This window comes from Theobroma cacao, chromosome 2, assembly GCF_000208745.1.
Source record: "Theobroma cacao cultivar B97-61/B2 chromosome 2, Criollo_cocoa_genome_V2, whole genome shotgun sequence".
NCBI lineage: Eukaryota > Viridiplantae > Streptophyta > Magnoliopsida > Malvales > Malvaceae > Theobroma > Theobroma cacao.
Genome location: NC_030851.1, coordinates 3,535,140 through 3,550,288, shown reverse-complemented (window position 1 = coordinate 3,550,288; position 15,149 = coordinate 3,535,140). Strand labels below are relative to the sequence as shown.

Genomic DNA, 15,149 nt, shown 5'->3' with positions numbered 1-15,149 from the left:
TATGTGTTTATTTTTTTTCTGTTTTAATTTGATAAATCCATTAGAGCAGTGTTGGGTGCTGGGAAAGAATGTCCCAAGGACAAGATGGCTTTGCATGTGGTCCTGCTGAAATCTCCACCACCAAATAGGAAACGTTGTAGTTAGAGACAATATAATGCTGCTTCAAATGTGCATCACTGATACCTTCTCCAGCCTAGTTCAGTTTCAAAAAAAGTTATATCTCTCCATGTTCTAAGGCTCAGAAAGTGATGAAACATGGCCAGATTTAATGCCTGATACGGCACTGTCCTGCATTTCTGTCTGCTCCTTTTGTTTTTCTCAAGCTAGACCCCCAAATTGTTCATGACATAAACAGATAAGTAAATAACCCCCGCAAGCACAAAACATAAGTACATCGGTTTAGGCTTTAAAGGTCTTTTGGATATGAGAGCCAACTGGAATTCCACTAAAATGCAAATCCATGGCCATATCAAATTATATAGTACGAACGACATTGTTTCTTTGAGATCCAGAAACTGAGTGAAAGTTGTTCCTTTGACAGGTGATGAGAGATTAATGCATGATTTACGGGTAAAACAGGGGAAAAAGGACAGCAAAAAAATTACCCCAGAGGTCACCATCCATGAAAGACACTCTTGCATGTTCTGTGAATGAGATTGGATGGGGGAGAGTGGATGAAAAAAACAGGAGACGAGAGAGGCCCACCATTGCTCACAGAAATACGGTGCACTGTTGAGCCAGGAGGCTTGAGGCAATTTTTCCTTTATAGTTTGAAAAAGACTAGCCTTTTGTTTAGCACATGAAGGCCATGTTACTCTTGCTCCCAGGCTCTCCTGTAAAAGACAACATTGTAAGGTCCTGTGTGAGATCATTCCAACTACTTTCAAACCCCAAACACATACTTTTTTACCCCAAACCATCACTCAAAAAACTGTAAACGGCCTTCTTGGAATCTTTTATCAGACGAATTGTATAAGTCATCAACTGAGTCATGATTGTCCTTTCTACCAGCTTTTACTACTTGGAACTCATGGACTGATATCGTACTACTTAATATTAACTTCATTCTAGTATGCCATTATCTACATCACTACCTATTCCGATTATATATTGACAGAACCAAACACTTGGGTTCATCCCCTTGTTAGTTTAAGAATTATGATTACTTGGGTAGTCTTAGGTGCCTAAGCTACAAGATTATGACATGCATAACAAAATAGATTTTGGATACTTAAGCATATGCGGAAACAATTGTCAGTAATATTAACAAAAGATAGGTTGCCTATCTCTACGTACTCCCTGATCAGATGGCCGAAAGTGATGCCATCAAAGTCATGAAAATAATTTTGCTCATGTATGTTTTAGGGGAAATCATCTAAACACAGCTCCTAATAGATGGAGAGTGAATCAGGTAGGGGGTTATAATTAAGGACTTTCTCATAACTGCTGAAAGGACAATGGTATAAACCTTAGTAAATACACAAAATAGAATAGCACTTGGGTATGAGAAGCCTAGATAAGGAAGGTCTCCGTGCAATTGCTAGGTTTGGACCCACTATAACAAAATTAAGAAAGAGTTATGAGAATTAAGGATAGGGCTGTACCTGGTATTTGGAAAACCAAGATGACGACGACAATGGAATTATATTGAATTGACACTGACAGTAAGGACAGGACCCATTACAACCTAACCTAAGGGCATCACAAGGACTGATTTAAGTACCTGGAGAAGGGCCCTCAGCTTTATTGTAAATTTGAAATGATATACTGTATAATTCATAGAGAGACACTCCAATACGAGAGGTGATCAGGAACTCTGTCAAAACTCAGATAATGATACAAGTTTGGCAGCCCAATTCTACCATGTCAAAGATAAACAAGTTCAGAGGAAAACATTGAGACGGAAGTAACCAATCAAACACAGGACGAGTGCTACTTTAAAATAATCGCATCAAAGAGTTTGATCCATATCTAACTAGAAACTAATATACTAGTAGCAGATCACTATAAAGACTCATCAGCCATACATCCTCTGGCCATCGCCTGACCCAATTATTACAGAAATCCTAGCAGTCAACAGGAGGGAGATGACCATCTACTTTTAACCATGAAAAGAATAAGAGAATATGATTTGAATGATTCTAACTTGTCCTAGCTCCAAATGGCATGATTCTAATCTCTGGCTCCATACAGACTTTACTGCTGACACTTAATATCAATTTAGCCATAGTTCTCAGTTTTTCACTCAAACAAATTATGTTGCCACTTTAAACTTTAGTCTTTTCAGTCCTCCTAGCAGGACAGTGAATTGTAGCACCACATCTTATTAGAAACTGCAGAAAATCAAAAATCGTCCTCCCGACTTAAAACTAGTTCTGATATTTCCCTGTATTTTTACTTTCAGGCAGCATGTGCTCGTATACATCTTAAGAGTTTTCAAGAGCACTTAGCAGAAACTGGTGTTTTTCAATTAATGAATTTGCCTTCTATTAAAGAGAGAAATTATACAAATTCTTTTTGCCTTTTGTTTATTAGTACAGGGCTCAAAAGCCATGAAAATGAACAAAAAAGAGAGACAACTGTGCCAGATGATACATATCAGAGTTACATTACTATGCCATCATGTGCCTTTGCCGCAAAATCAATCTCAACTGGAAGTGAAAGTCTCAAAATTTGAAGGACTAGTATAATAAATTCACTGGTCAGAGGAAGATTTAAACCGTTGATTCTGCCCGTCAATCACGCTGATTTGTCGTCTGAGCTTAGCAATATGAGCTTGTACCTACAAATCACGATTAAAATGTCAAAATATTTGAATTTGTTGACATCTTTGTGTAATAATGGAACAATCCATTTTGAAAAGGTGTCGGTGAATGAGTTCGATAGAAAACAAACTATGACCATGAATGCTGAAAAAGACATAGAGGACACTCATTATATGAAGTGCAAAATACTGGGCTTGAAACCCAATCAATCCCAGCAATATAATGGCAAATAAAAAAAAAATGAAAATATGTAGTCAAGTGTTCATAAGCAATTCACAATAAATGCATGGGTGAAATTTAATCCTAGAATTGCTAAACAGTTCAGGATTGTTGAAAGAGGTTATCTTTTAGTATTATAGGCTTGTTAATATATAAAAAAGTATACAATTTGAGTAGTATTTTTTTCTTACTAACAGAAAAACTTCAGGAAAAAGTTGAACATTTTAAGTGTAATTAACTTAGTCCCTCCATAAAGAAGAGTTGAGCCAAAGCCCTCACCCCAGATAAATTGTACAGCCAAACAGAAAATCCTTTTGAAGTGCAATATGTTAATAAGAAACAATTCAGTATAATATGGGGAAAAGAAGTCAACCTGATCAAATGCCATTTTACCAAACAAAGTGATGAAAGAACTAAGTTTTGTACACTACATGGTGTTGACACCATCAGCAAAACCAGGTAACTGAACTGTTTTAATTCAAGAATGAAGCCTGTTTTGCACTTTCAATTTAATGCCTTACTCGGTCCTAGCAACTCCACTGATGCAGTTTCAATTTAATGAGTATATATCATAGTCTTAACATTTTCCTTCACTTTCCTCATTCTTCCTGAAGCCCAAATATGAATATGAGATATCTACCCAAAACTAAAGGAACTGTCATCTTTTCCAAATTGCTTACGAGTTACGACTTTCTCTTCAAGAAACCAAAACTAATGCCATGAAAAATGGTATGCACTGGCCATACTTGAACAGTTAGTTTGGGATGTGAAGCAAAACATCCTTGCTTACCTGCTGACGAGCAGCTGCAAGTTGTAATAGCTCATCTGCTTCTGAGAAATTCAAGAACCACTGGTTTAAGGGATGGTCCTTAGTGTCACCTCTCTTCCTTTTACTTTCATCTTCAATTGGTGCTGCAAGTGATTTAGAAGTATGCTCATTAACCAAAAGCATGTTAACAAAAAAAAAAAAAAAAAAAGAAGAATAAAGCTTGGGGATATACCTGAGGAAGGTAAAGTAAAACCAGCTGGTAATCTAGGGAAGGTTACTGCCGGATAATTCTGCACACGGGCTAAAAAACTCTCTGACGGTTCTGTGAACACAATCTCATTGTAGAATTCAACAACTACAGGTTTCTTAATTGACATAGGGCCAGATTCATCTTCTGGGTATAACTTCAAATGGTGATATCTGAGAAAAAATTTTAACATCAATATTTGACCTTGAAGCTTTGTTTAGGTTTTTGGTTTTCCACAATAGAGAAAGTGATATGTGATTTTGATCATGAGAGTTGAGTCAATTAAAAACTGAATCATTGTTAGTAAACTCGAGTAATAACTAAATATCTTCAGTTGAGAAGAAAAAACAAATTCAGGAATCCAACATTTGATTGATTACAGTCAAAACATTATATCTGCTGGCTATTTCAATGTTTCAATCTGACACTAATCGAATTCTTTACGAAACTGAATGATGTTAAAAGAATGAGAAAACAATGAAATAAACCAATTCTTATATCTCATGGTTATATCTAATAATACAAAATTCATTAATGAGAAACCTTAATGGTAGAGTGCAATCTATTCATGCTAACATGATACAGATGTAGCATGAAGCTGGTCTTAGAGATGTTAACAGTGAACCACTGTAGGCCAAATGACGTTATTTACAACATAAAAAATTAAAACAAGTAGAAGTAGTTTCAAATGCAACATAATTGTATTATTCTTCTTCAAAACATTTTAAACTTTTCTGTACATTTTTTTAACAATTTCCTAATTGAACAATGACTTTATTAGGGCTAAATTTCTGCTATTTCTGAAACATTCCAATTATATTAAAACCAGATTAACAGGCAAAGCAACTCACAGGTTCAAGGGCTTCTCACAAACATCATTGTGGAAGTAAAGTGTAATGGCAATCTCAAATTCACCCCACCCTGATTCTGATAACTCAAATGGAGCTGACTCCACAACTCTTGTAGGGTTATTGAAACTGGAATGCAACTGAAAAACAACCCGCTTTACCACCACACTGAGATCCTCATTTGTTGCCCCGCGAACATAGACAGTCCATTTATGAGATTGATACCTGAATTAAGCATTCAAAAAGACAAGCAAAATATTGGTACGTGTAAATTACAAACGAGAGAAGCATAGTTTTAAGTGTTTAGTAAATACTCACTCGCTTGCCTTTTTACCGAGCCAAAATGCAGCGTTACCATATACAATAGGAACACTTATTTCAACATCTTTCAGCTTCTTCTGCACAAGAATCATCAAAACAATGCGATAAAATATTCCTCAACAAAACTCTGTTTTTACTGCTATAATACTATAACTTCAAAACTTAATTTTATAGTGCATGCAGGTTCAAAAACTAATTTTGTTTTGTAGGTAACATTATTTTGATTCTAAAGTAATGGGTAAAGCTCTAAATTTAAAATGATGACAAATTCTAGCTCCAAAAATCAATGAAACCCGCACAAATAGCTGAAGCAGAGCAATTTTGAAACAGAGTTCTCAAGAAACTGCTTTGAAATGACAAAAAAAAAACCACTTTTTTTTTGGCTTCCTGGGTGATGTTATTTTAGTGATATGAGAAACAGGAAAATGTTCAAATTTGAAATAAGATTTTGCAAAATTACCTTCCTTTCAGTGTCTTCGGGTTTGCCCATCTTTGTGTGCTGTGATTTGAGTGCGGCCCCCCTAATGTCCGGTTGATCTGGACCGTGCTTTTTCGATGATGGTCCTTCTTGAAACAACCTTGTGAGCAATCACGGTTCAAATCGAAGAGAATTAGGATTTTCGATCCCCTTCACTACCTGGACAGGTTTGCAGCGCATTAGGGTTTGAGGAAATGATTGCGTAAGAGAGGTTTCCATAGCTGTCATGTTCTTAACCAATAACAGAGCGGCATGCCATGTGATAGACGGACAGGTGCACTTTTAAATGACCAAAAGGCCCTTACCTTGTAATGATTTGGGCGCTGCCATTGGCTGGTTTAATAAGCGTTTAACACTTGATCCTTATCGGTATGCAGTGGTTTTTTCTGCTACTGCATCAAAACATGCTGTAACTTGAATTGGGGGAAGGTGACCATTGTAAAGGGGGTTCTTGTGATAGGAAGAGGAAGTGTTGCAAACAAGTAAAAGGATGTGTCAGAGGAGGCAGAGAGGAAGATTGAAGCAGTTCTTGAAGTACTAAGTGCTGTGACAGGTGGAAGACAATAAGAAAAGAATTAAAGAGACTTAGAGAGTACAAGATAATTAGAGAGAGAATTTAGAGAGAGAAGCTCTCAAGTTGAGAATGTGTTAGCTTGGAGAGGGAAAAAAGAGTCCTTTCAAATGAATTGTGAGGCTCTATATATAGTGTTAAAAGTGACGGTTACATAAGAATAGGCTTTAATGCGCCTAATGAATGACATTATTATGAAGAATATTAATGTAAGTAACCGTTACTGTAATTGAATGTAGTAAGACTTGTTCTCAAGTAAAGGTAATAGAAAAGAGGTGTACAAGAATAGGTACGAGAGAAGAAGCTGTATGAGAATAGGTACAAGAGAATAAGCTGTACATGAATAAGTATACGAGAACAAGATAAGAGGGTGAAACACTTGTACTTCAGGAAAGGGTTAAGAGGAAGACCTCTTAACTACCTCCATATCTCAGCCACCAAGCCAAACTCTCTGAAACATCCCAAGATGAAAGTAACCCCTGAACCCTGTCACTTATTCTGAGTTACTTTCACTGTCATCCAAGTGAAACAGTTATTCTATTCAAAGTGGTTGTTCTACTTGTATTAGTTATTCTATATGGAGTAATACTTTACTTTTTCTAATTGTTCTGCTTTAAGTAATACTTGAAGTAGCGCTTCACTTGTTCTGCGTGAAGTAGCGCTTCACTTGTTCTGCGTGAAGTAACGCTTCACTTGTTCTAGTTATTCTGCGTGAAGTAACACTTCACTTGTTCTGGTTGTTCTCTATATAATATTATGTTGTAACATAATTCTTTAGAGTAACGGTATTAACCAAAATCTAGTATCTACAACCATCAAGAAATATTTGAACAGGGGCCGATGGTGATTTTACGAGGGTCTCAAATAGACTTACAATAGAGGTTGGGGGTTTCCACGAAGGCTTTATATGAGTTAATAAGAGGAAGTTCTGTTTGTTAGATTTTTTTTTTAATTTTTTGGGACATAGTTGAGTTCATATAGGTAGCTAACTTACTAGGATTTACTTTTCCTAAGAACTTGCAGTTAAGTATGAAATCCAAAAGTTCCAGTCGAGTTCCAACTTCATTGGACATAATTCTTAATGAAGTAATCCTTATATAAGGGTGACATAAGGCATAAAATTCTACATACAATGATAACAAAAGATAGTGAAATCACAAGCTTACGACAGTGATTGACATAAAGTTACATTTATTCCTGAAAGTATTTTGTTAAACCATACATGCTTACAAGTACTGCCTTAGCATCTTTCAAAAGAAACAAGAAAGGCATAGAGTTCAAATTGCAAAGTAGATGCAGTGATACATTCATTTCAGCTTGTAAAGCCACGCCAATGATGCCATGCAACTGTGAGAGTTTCTTAAAGAGTGATCTATATTAAGAAACAAAAGTCTTCAAGGTCTGCATTTCCTTTTCCATTTTTTTCTCAGAAGTATACATCTTCAAGATATGAGTTCTCAGTTAAACAGCTACTTCACCAATTATCAGAACCACCAAAGTGAAGATGATGCACTTCCCTTTGCTAACATGAACATAATCACCTCCAAAGCTGTTTGATTTGTCCCTTGCCACCGTTTCCCATTGACATTTCAAGAGTTATCAGACAGATCATAAGGATGATAGATACAGAATCTGTATTATGGTCATTTTGGTGAACTGTATGCTTCAGAATCTCATCTGTTCATATAACACCGTCATCATCCTATGTGTTTCATTCTGAGAATTAAATTTCTGCTCCATTCAACTAGTGACTTCAATCCAACTAAAGGCAACATCTTTCTTTAATCCTCTTTGTTTCATCACCTCTCTTAACTGGCCAATCTCATCCCACATTCCAAATCTAGCATATAAATTAGATAGCTTAACATAAATTCCAACATTCTGGGGATCCAACTCAAGTGCTTTTTTAGCGGCAAACTTACCCAACTCAACATTTTCATGATCATTGCAAGCACTGAGCAGAGCTCCCCACAAGGAAATACTGCCATTGCTGTGACCTTTCTGGAGCATCTCATTGACCACCTTCCAAGCCTTCTCCAACTCACCAGCCCTACATAGTAAATCAACCACACAACCGTAGTGCTCTGGGCCAGGAATCAACTTGTAAATGTGAATCATGGAATCAAAATACTCAAGACCTAGTCTTATATGACCAGTGTGACGACAAGCCGAGATGACTGTCAAAAATGCCACCTCATCTGGTTTGATCCCTTCCTTCAACATTTCTTTAAAGAACAAAATCACTTCCTCAAAATGGCCATTTCTTCCATACACACCAAGCATTGAAGTCCACAGAACAATATCCCTCCTTTTCTCCCCACTCAATCTTAGCCCTGCCAAACTGAAAACTTGCAAAGCCTTCACCACCAACCCACATTTTGCATACATCTCAGTTAATGAGCTTTGCAAAAACACATCATCCCCCAAGTTATATAATCTACGGATCAAATATGCATGCACCTGCCTCCCCAATTCAATGGATGAAAGCCCCGCACATGCACATAAAATAGCCGATAACGTAAAATGATCATAATCCAAATTCAATTGAGGCATCTTCCTAACTAGTTCAAGTCCCTCACCCCACAACTTAGCCTCACAAAATCCCGATAAAAGCGCATTTGCACAAACAGAGTTCTTCACAGGAATTTCATCGAACAGCACAGCTGCATCAGCAATAAGTGACAATTTCGAGTACAAATCAACAAGAGCACTGACCACAAAGACACTCGAAAGCCAACCAGATTTTGCCAAATGGGCATGAATTTGTCTACCAAATTCAGCGTTTCTCAATGAGGATGAAGCTGTTAAGGAACCACACAAAGCATAAGTATCCAAAGAAATGCCATTGAAGTGCATAAAAGAAAAGGTTTTCAATGCAAAAAAGGCAAACCCATTTTTTGAAAAATCAGATATAATCACATTAAAGGGTACTGGGTTTTTGGGGTTTATGGATTTGAAGCAGTTGGTTAAGATTTTAAGGTTGGGTTTTCCGCCAAGGCATGTGACATAAGTGAAAATGAGTTTGCTTTGGATATTAGGAGAGACAAAAAGCAAACCTTTTTTAAGCAAGTCAGCATGAAGGATTTCAGTGGCTAGTAGATTCGTTGTTTGAGATAAAATTTGCAAAACTTTGGTGATGGACTCAAAGCTCATTTAAACTGTAGGAACAAAAAATTATGGAGTCCTCAAAATGCATTTCCTTCTTCCAAAAGGGTAGGTTGGTCATTTAACCAATCAGCCGTTATGACAGTTAGAAGGGGAATTTTCCCTTGATAAAAATAAAGAAAGAAAGTTCAACGATTAGCAAAATAGAAATATAGGAACAAAATTGAATTGAGAGGAAATATTAAAGTATGTCTCCATTATGGAAAAGGGAACAATTTGTATTGCATCCGTGGGGTAAATTTTTCTTCCCCTTGACAAAAGCCTTTTTTGGCTAAAAAACAAAGGGAAAAAATGTATATTTACATTGAATTAGCTTTCCTTGATGTACAAAATTTGTTAGTTGGCTTCTCTCATGATCAATTCAAGCGAGAAGTGACATCCAAGAACGCATCTTCACGGCATGGAATTGTGACAGCTCCCATTGGATGATCATAACCGAACTCTTCTTCAGCTTTGCTTAGCAAATCTTGAAACAAAGGTTGGTTCAAGAAGGACAGAGGAACCAGAAATCTCTTCCTTTGGGATTCTCCAACATAAACCGGAAAGAACCCCTTTGGTACATCTAAAGAAGTTGAACATCTTTTGTTTGCAGTCAGAGCAGACCGGCGGAGGATATGCTTAGCAGCACCAGGCAGACGAATTGCCATTGCCTTTCCTTGGTGTTTTCTTCGAAAGAAAATGTGAAGAATGAGGAAAAAGAAGTTTTTGAATTTCTAATGTGAAGACTTGAGTTGGCTGTGGCTTGTGATCAAAATATGTAGGTGTATATATATAGAAGGATGATATGTAAAAAATTTTCTAAAATCTTTGAGTGAGTGGCTATGAAACAATTGCTTAGGAAGTCGCTCAAGAGGGTGCCACATGGTCTTGTCTTCCAACACTTCGACAAATATTAGGGGCTGAAAAATCATACTGTTTGTCTGTTGAGAAACAATGTGCCCCACAACTTAGCAAATAGAGCAATCCAGGGCCAGGAAAAAGATTGGAAGGGGACAGTTGGATACTTGATGTAGATGTAGAACTAAAGGAAAATGACAGTTGAATTTTTGGTGTAGATCTTTAATGAAGAATTGATTAACCCTTTTGATAAAGGACATGCTCGAGACAACAAATTCATTAGGCGTTCAGGGAAAATAGTAGAATGTTGGGTCTGGGTTGCAGACTTGCATGCGGTTGTAAACGCTAATTGCTGAAGAAATAGAAAGGAGAAGAAAAGGAAGTGGATAGATCACTTTGATGAGTTGCAATGCAAGCCAAGGACACCAGCTATAGTGAGTGTCCATCACATAGTTCATGACATTGTATCTTGTCATGTGGTTTTGTCTTCAAATTATTCTGAAGATTTATAGAGAGAAAAATTGTATTGTATTCCATTGACAGATCATGATTCTTTTCCCTTAAATTTTAATATAATAAAATTATATTAAATTGATGATTCTTTTCAACTTGGGATTGGAAACATGCCTCAGACATGAAGCAAGATTTTGACTGCAGTTGTTAAGTCTAATTGAAGGGGAAAATTAGTAGAAAAGATAAAGAGAGGTAGGGTCCCAGAAAGTAATAAATGTAGAGTAACCCTAATTACCATGAACAATAGAAAAATGACATAAAAGCCAAGGAAAATGAGGTATGTTATTCTTCCCTGGGATAATCATCATATGATCTGTTTCTGAACTAATCTGGCTCTACCTTAGAACTTTTTTTCCCTTTCCATTTCATTTGTCTTTGAACCTTCTTTTAGTCTTAGCCCCATATCTGATCTAAAATGAGACTAAAGGAAATGCAGGTAGTATCATTCCTAGGATCTGAATTTAGTGTCATTCCAAGGAGTCTGATCCATGTAATTTATAGTATAGGCAATCATCTCAATGATGAAAGCAAGCTATCTGTTATAGAAATGTAAATGATTGATCTGTGACTCCGAATGCAAAAATATTTGATTTCCGTTTAACATACAGGAGCACCATTCCAATTTGGTTAATAAACGATCGGAACAAAAGACGATTGAGTAAGAATATGTTTGAAAAAGAGAAAGATTTCTATTCCTTTTCCACTCATTTGGAACCATTTTTTCCCCTTCACAAAAGTCACTTTGGCCAAAAAATGGAGAGGAAAAAGGTATTTACATTGAATTGGGTTGTTTCTCGTATACACAACAAAAAAAAAAAAAAGAAGAAAAAAGTATTTGTTGCCTTCTCTTATGGTCTATCCAAGCGAAAAGTTATATCAATGAACATATCTTCATGACAGGGAATTGTCAAACCACCCATTGGATGATTAAAACCAAACTCTTCTTCAGCAATGCTTAGTAAATCTTGGAACAAAGGTTGGCTTAGGAATGATAGGGAAACAACAAATCTTTTCTTTTCCGATTCTCCAACATAAACAGAAAAGAAGCCTTTTGGTACGTCTAAAGATGTTGAAGCTCTTTTATTTGAAGTCAGAGCAGAGCGGCGGAGAATTTGCTTAGCAGCAACAACAACAGGCAGACGAATAGCCATATCTTTTTGGTTGATAAATCCTTTAGACGAAAAATATGGGGAAAGAATTCAGAAGTGTTTGTTCAGTGGGGAGGCTTTTGAGACGTTGTAATGTGAAGACTTGAGTTCGTCTGTGATTAAAATATGTTGCTGTATATAGAATAATGATACGTGAAAGTCCTCTGAAATGTGGAAATGAGTGGCCTTGCTCGGGTTACCGTAGGATATTGCTTACGAGGTATCACATGGTCTTGTCTTCCAACTCTTCTATAAGATTAGGGTCTGAAATTCATACCGTGGTCTGTTTGTTGACAGACAATGTGCCCTACACTTCAAGATTTGGTAATAAAAAGGGGCTTTGGGTGAAAGACCAACTGCAAGTGGGGTCTTCATGTCTTCTTGGCAGAAAGTAAAAGAGAGAGTTTAGAGAGCTTTGGAACTTTTGATCTTGGGTTAGCAGGGTGTAATTCTTGATAAACTTATTGGCTGTCATATTGATTGGTTTGGTTCCGATGTTCCAACAGAAATTAAACCAACCGGGGGACAAGCAAAAGATTCGAAAGGAACAGTTGGATATTTGACGTAGATGGAGAACAAATGAGAATTGAGAGTTTGAAATGGATGTAGATGCAGGAATAATGGACCGACATGCTTTACAGCCTGAGGCTGCTAGCCAAGGACTGTTTAGTACTCAAGCTTAAACTTTAGTGGACAATGGGGTCTGGCTCCCATATCACCGCAAGCATTCTCCTTGCTTAGCTCGAGGCTGCAGCCTGCAGGAGAAAAACACCAGGGACTGCTTCGGACCTAGATCAAGAGGTTAACACGTGGTTCTGCCTTCCAACCATTCGCAAAAGATTAGGTGCTGAATAATTATGATCTTGTGTCCATTGACCAAAACTCTGGACTGGCCTACAACTTATTACAACAAAAAAAGAAAAAAAAGAAGGGCAGTTGGGCACCCAAGATTTAAATGGATGGCGATCTATGACCTTGGCTACAACATGCTTCGGACGTGAAGGAAATATAAACAAGCAAAATGTTTGGAAACAGTAGGGGATTAGACTAATTGGATGAGAAAAGCAGAAAAAGGGAAAGAATAAGATAAGCTGCACAACTGGATATACAAAATAATTTTTTATTTAACATGGAAGCAACCAAGAAATTAATGGATGTGATAACCCTAGTACACTAAACCGAACAATAGGAATAGAATATCAAAGTTATGTAGAAAAAGATAAGGTTATCCATCTAAGATAAATAGTAGTATGTAAATACAACTTTGTCCTATATCTATAGTGAATAATGTTGATATGTACTGTGACTTCAAATGATGTGTGGGAAACAAAAAAATTTTACTTCTATTTTAAATTTCCAAAACACATGGCAATGCTTTGTTCAAGAACTCTGCTATCAATTTCTACTCTGCAAACGTATCAAGCAGTTACAAACTGGTCATGTCTTTGTTCTCTAGCTCAAGGCCATGCATGTGCTCAAGTTACTCTACACAATCCTAGAAGTTATTTGAAATGTTCATTTGGATAATGGTGTGGACTGGTCTGAAACCAAGATATCAACATATCTCCAAGCTTACCATCCAACCAGGATAAAGTCTTTCAATCCAAGAAAGAAAGTTGTATGATATACCTTCATTTCTTTAATAGATGGCTATAATTAGGATATGTTGCAGATGAAAATAAGAACTTAGAAAGTGCAGGATGTAACATATCTGCATATGTTGCAAATTGCAATCTGAAGTCAAGCTTACTGTTTATAGAAAAGGGAAATGACAAATAGGTTCAAGCAATTTATGCATATAAAGTGAAGAAGGATTGACTGAATGATGTTCTTTAAATGTTACAACTCACTACAAAGTGAGAAAAAAGCGCAAACAATTGGTATATTTGGTGGACATTCTCCACCCTATCCTTCTTCTGTCAAAAGAAAGGAAAAATGTACATGAATTTACAAAATTGTCTCTTTCTGATTATGTCTTCCACCAAACATTACAAATTCATAATCCACCCAATCGGGAAGTAAGATCAATGAAGATTTCTTCTCTGCAGGGAATTGTGAGACCACCCATTGGGTAATTAAACCCGAATTCTTCCTCGGCCTTGCTCAACAATTCTTGAAATGAAGGCTGATTCAAGAATGATATAGGAATTACAAACCGCTTCTTTTGGATTTCTCCAACATAAACTGTGCAGTAGCCTTTTGGAACACTATCAGAAGATACTTGATTTGCAAAATATTTTGATTGGCGAAAAATTTGTCTTGCATGCGTAACACCAGGAATTCTAATAGCCATGGCTTTCTATTTGTTTTCCTTTTCTCTTTTGGGAAGTTGATGAACAGCAAAACTTATTTGGGAGAGTGGAGAATATGAGGACTTGATTTGGTTCTGGATGTGAATTATGTATATATAGATGGATAGGTAACCAGGATATTTCCTGAAATCTTGAGTGAACGGTCTAGGACTCTTGAAGCATTTAAGAAGAGACATAAGGACCTGAATGTTCACATGGTTCTGTCTTCCAATTCACCATCAAGAAATTAGTGGTGTTTGAGAATGTATGTTTGTTAGAACACATCAATGGCTAGTCTTTTTTGAGGACCAACCTAGAACGGACCCTACTCAATTTGGGAATGAGTTTTAATTAGAAGACAGAAACCTCTGGCCTTCCACCAAATTTACCAGTATTTGGTTCTTTGTTGTTTGAACTTCTAAGACAAATCCGGGTGAAGAGCAAGAAATTTTTACTAGAGAGAGATCTTATAAAAGGCTTAATAAACTTGAAACCACCCGTCTTTCACTCTCTCTTTCTCATATTTCCTTGAAGTAAAGGAAAAGAGAAAACCTAGTCATATTTTGTTGTCCTGTGTCAATAAGTTAAATGATTACTCTTCACTTCTCCATCTCATTCAAAGTGCAAAACCTAGTATAATCGCATAGACCCAAACTTTTGATTGAATAATGAGACCTACTAGTAAAGAGTCCTGTAGAGCCTATATTAAGATTGATTATTCAGCTGAACTTGGGTATAAAAGTAACATATGTTCTGATTTACTGAGCAAACTATGGGAAACTTTGACATTCAGAGGATTAAGTACACAAATTGGTTAAAAATTCCAAGATATGGCTTTTCTTATAGGTTTTCATATTAGTAATTGAATTTGCCATGCATGCTAGTTGAAACTTTCAAGCAGGTAGTTTTGATAATAAAGCGTGACTCACTAAGGAAGGTTGAGCAGATTTGCACATTTTGCACCTTCAAATTAAGAA

The 15,149-nt window shown here is 36.6% G+C and overlaps 5 protein-coding genes across 6 annotated transcripts; all 5 read right to left on the bottom strand.

Moving 5' to 3' along the window:
• Nucleotides 2,463-5,864, bottom strand: LOC18607666 (transcription initiation factor TFIID subunit 14b). 2 transcript variants are annotated; one of them, XM_018114599.1, is made up of 6 exons: nucleotides 5,630-5,864; nucleotides 5,167-5,246; nucleotides 4,852-5,073; nucleotides 3,986-4,173; nucleotides 3,775-3,896; nucleotides 2,463-2,782 (listed from the first exon to the last, which is right to left on the bottom strand). In XM_018114599.1, the coding sequence occupies exons 1-6, from the start codon at nucleotides 5,657-5,659 to the stop codon at nucleotides 2,696-2,698; spliced, it is 729 nt and encodes a 242-aa protein (XP_017970088.1). In that variant the 5' UTR covers nucleotides 5,660-5,864; the 3' UTR covers nucleotides 2,463-2,695. The 2 variants fall into 2 exon arrangements, with proteins under 2 accessions (XP_017970088.1, XP_007041994.2); XM_007041932.2 differs by having other exon boundaries at nucleotides 5,167-5,243; nucleotides 5,630-5,860.
• On the bottom strand, nucleotides 7,390-9,423 carry LOC18607665 (pentatricopeptide repeat-containing protein At3g12770). The gene is made up of 2 exons (XM_018116252.1): nucleotides 9,275-9,423; nucleotides 7,390-9,019 (listed from the first exon to the last, which is right to left on the bottom strand). The coding sequence occupies exons 1-2, from the start codon at nucleotides 9,369-9,371 to the stop codon at nucleotides 7,959-7,961; spliced, it is 1,158 nt and encodes a 385-aa protein (XP_017971741.1). The 5' UTR covers nucleotides 9,372-9,423; the 3' UTR covers nucleotides 7,390-7,958.
• On the bottom strand, nucleotides 9,552-10,118 carry LOC18607664 (auxin-induced protein X10A). Its single transcript, XM_007041928.2, has one exon. It carries the CDS (start codon nucleotides 10,028-10,030, stop codon nucleotides 9,740-9,742), a length of 291 nt encoding a protein of 96 aa, XP_007041990.1. The 5' UTR covers nucleotides 10,031-10,118; the 3' UTR covers nucleotides 9,552-9,739.
• Nucleotides 11,401-11,978, bottom strand: LOC18607663 (auxin-responsive protein SAUR21). The gene has a single exon (XM_018116253.1). The coding sequence runs from the start codon at nucleotides 11,882-11,884 to the stop codon at nucleotides 11,582-11,584; it is 303 nt and encodes a 100-aa protein (XP_017971742.1). The 5' UTR covers nucleotides 11,885-11,978; the 3' UTR covers nucleotides 11,401-11,581.
• On the bottom strand, nucleotides 13,651-14,276 carry LOC18607662 (auxin-responsive protein SAUR21). Its single transcript, XM_007041926.2, has one exon. The coding sequence runs from the start codon at nucleotides 14,172-14,174 to the stop codon at nucleotides 13,878-13,880; it is 297 nt and encodes a 98-aa protein (XP_007041988.2). The 5' UTR covers nucleotides 14,175-14,276; the 3' UTR covers nucleotides 13,651-13,877.

What these genes read in the sequence shown, in the direction of transcription:
- LOC18607662 (XM_007041926.2), bottom strand. Translation starts at nt 14,174, where the DNA reads ATGGCTATTAGAATTCCTGGTGTTACGCATGCAAGACAAATTTTTCGC.
- LOC18607663 (XM_018116253.1), bottom strand. Translation starts at nt 11,884, where the DNA reads ATGGCTATTCGTCTGCCTGTTGTTGTTGCTGCTAAGCAAATTCTCCGC.
- LOC18607666 (XM_018114599.1), bottom strand. Translation starts at nt 5,659, where the DNA reads ATGGGCAAACCCGAAGACACTGAAAGGAAG. An exon ending in CCGAAGACACTGAAAGGAAG is followed by an intron (nt 5,247 to 5,629) that starts GTAATTTTGCAA and finishes ATTCTTGTGCAG; the next exon opens with AAGAAGCTGAAAGATGTTGA. An exon ending in TGTGAGAAGCCCTTGAACCT is followed by an intron (nt 4,174 to 4,851) that starts GTGAGTTGCTTT and finishes ATTTTTTCTCAG; the next exon opens with ATATCACCATTTGAAGTTAT.
- LOC18607664 (XM_007041928.2), bottom strand. Translation starts at nt 10,030, where the DNA reads ATGGCAATTCGTCTGCCTGGTGCTGCTAAGCATATCCTCCGCCGGTCT.
- LOC18607665 (XM_018116252.1), bottom strand. Translation starts at nt 9,371, where the DNA reads ATGAGCTTTGAGTCCATCACCAAAGTTTTGCAAATTTTATCTCAAACA. An exon ending in TGCTGACTTGCTTAAAAAAG is followed by an intron (nt 9,020 to 9,274) that starts GTTTGCTTTTTG and finishes GTTCCTTAACAG; the next exon opens with CTTCATCCTCATTGAGAAAC.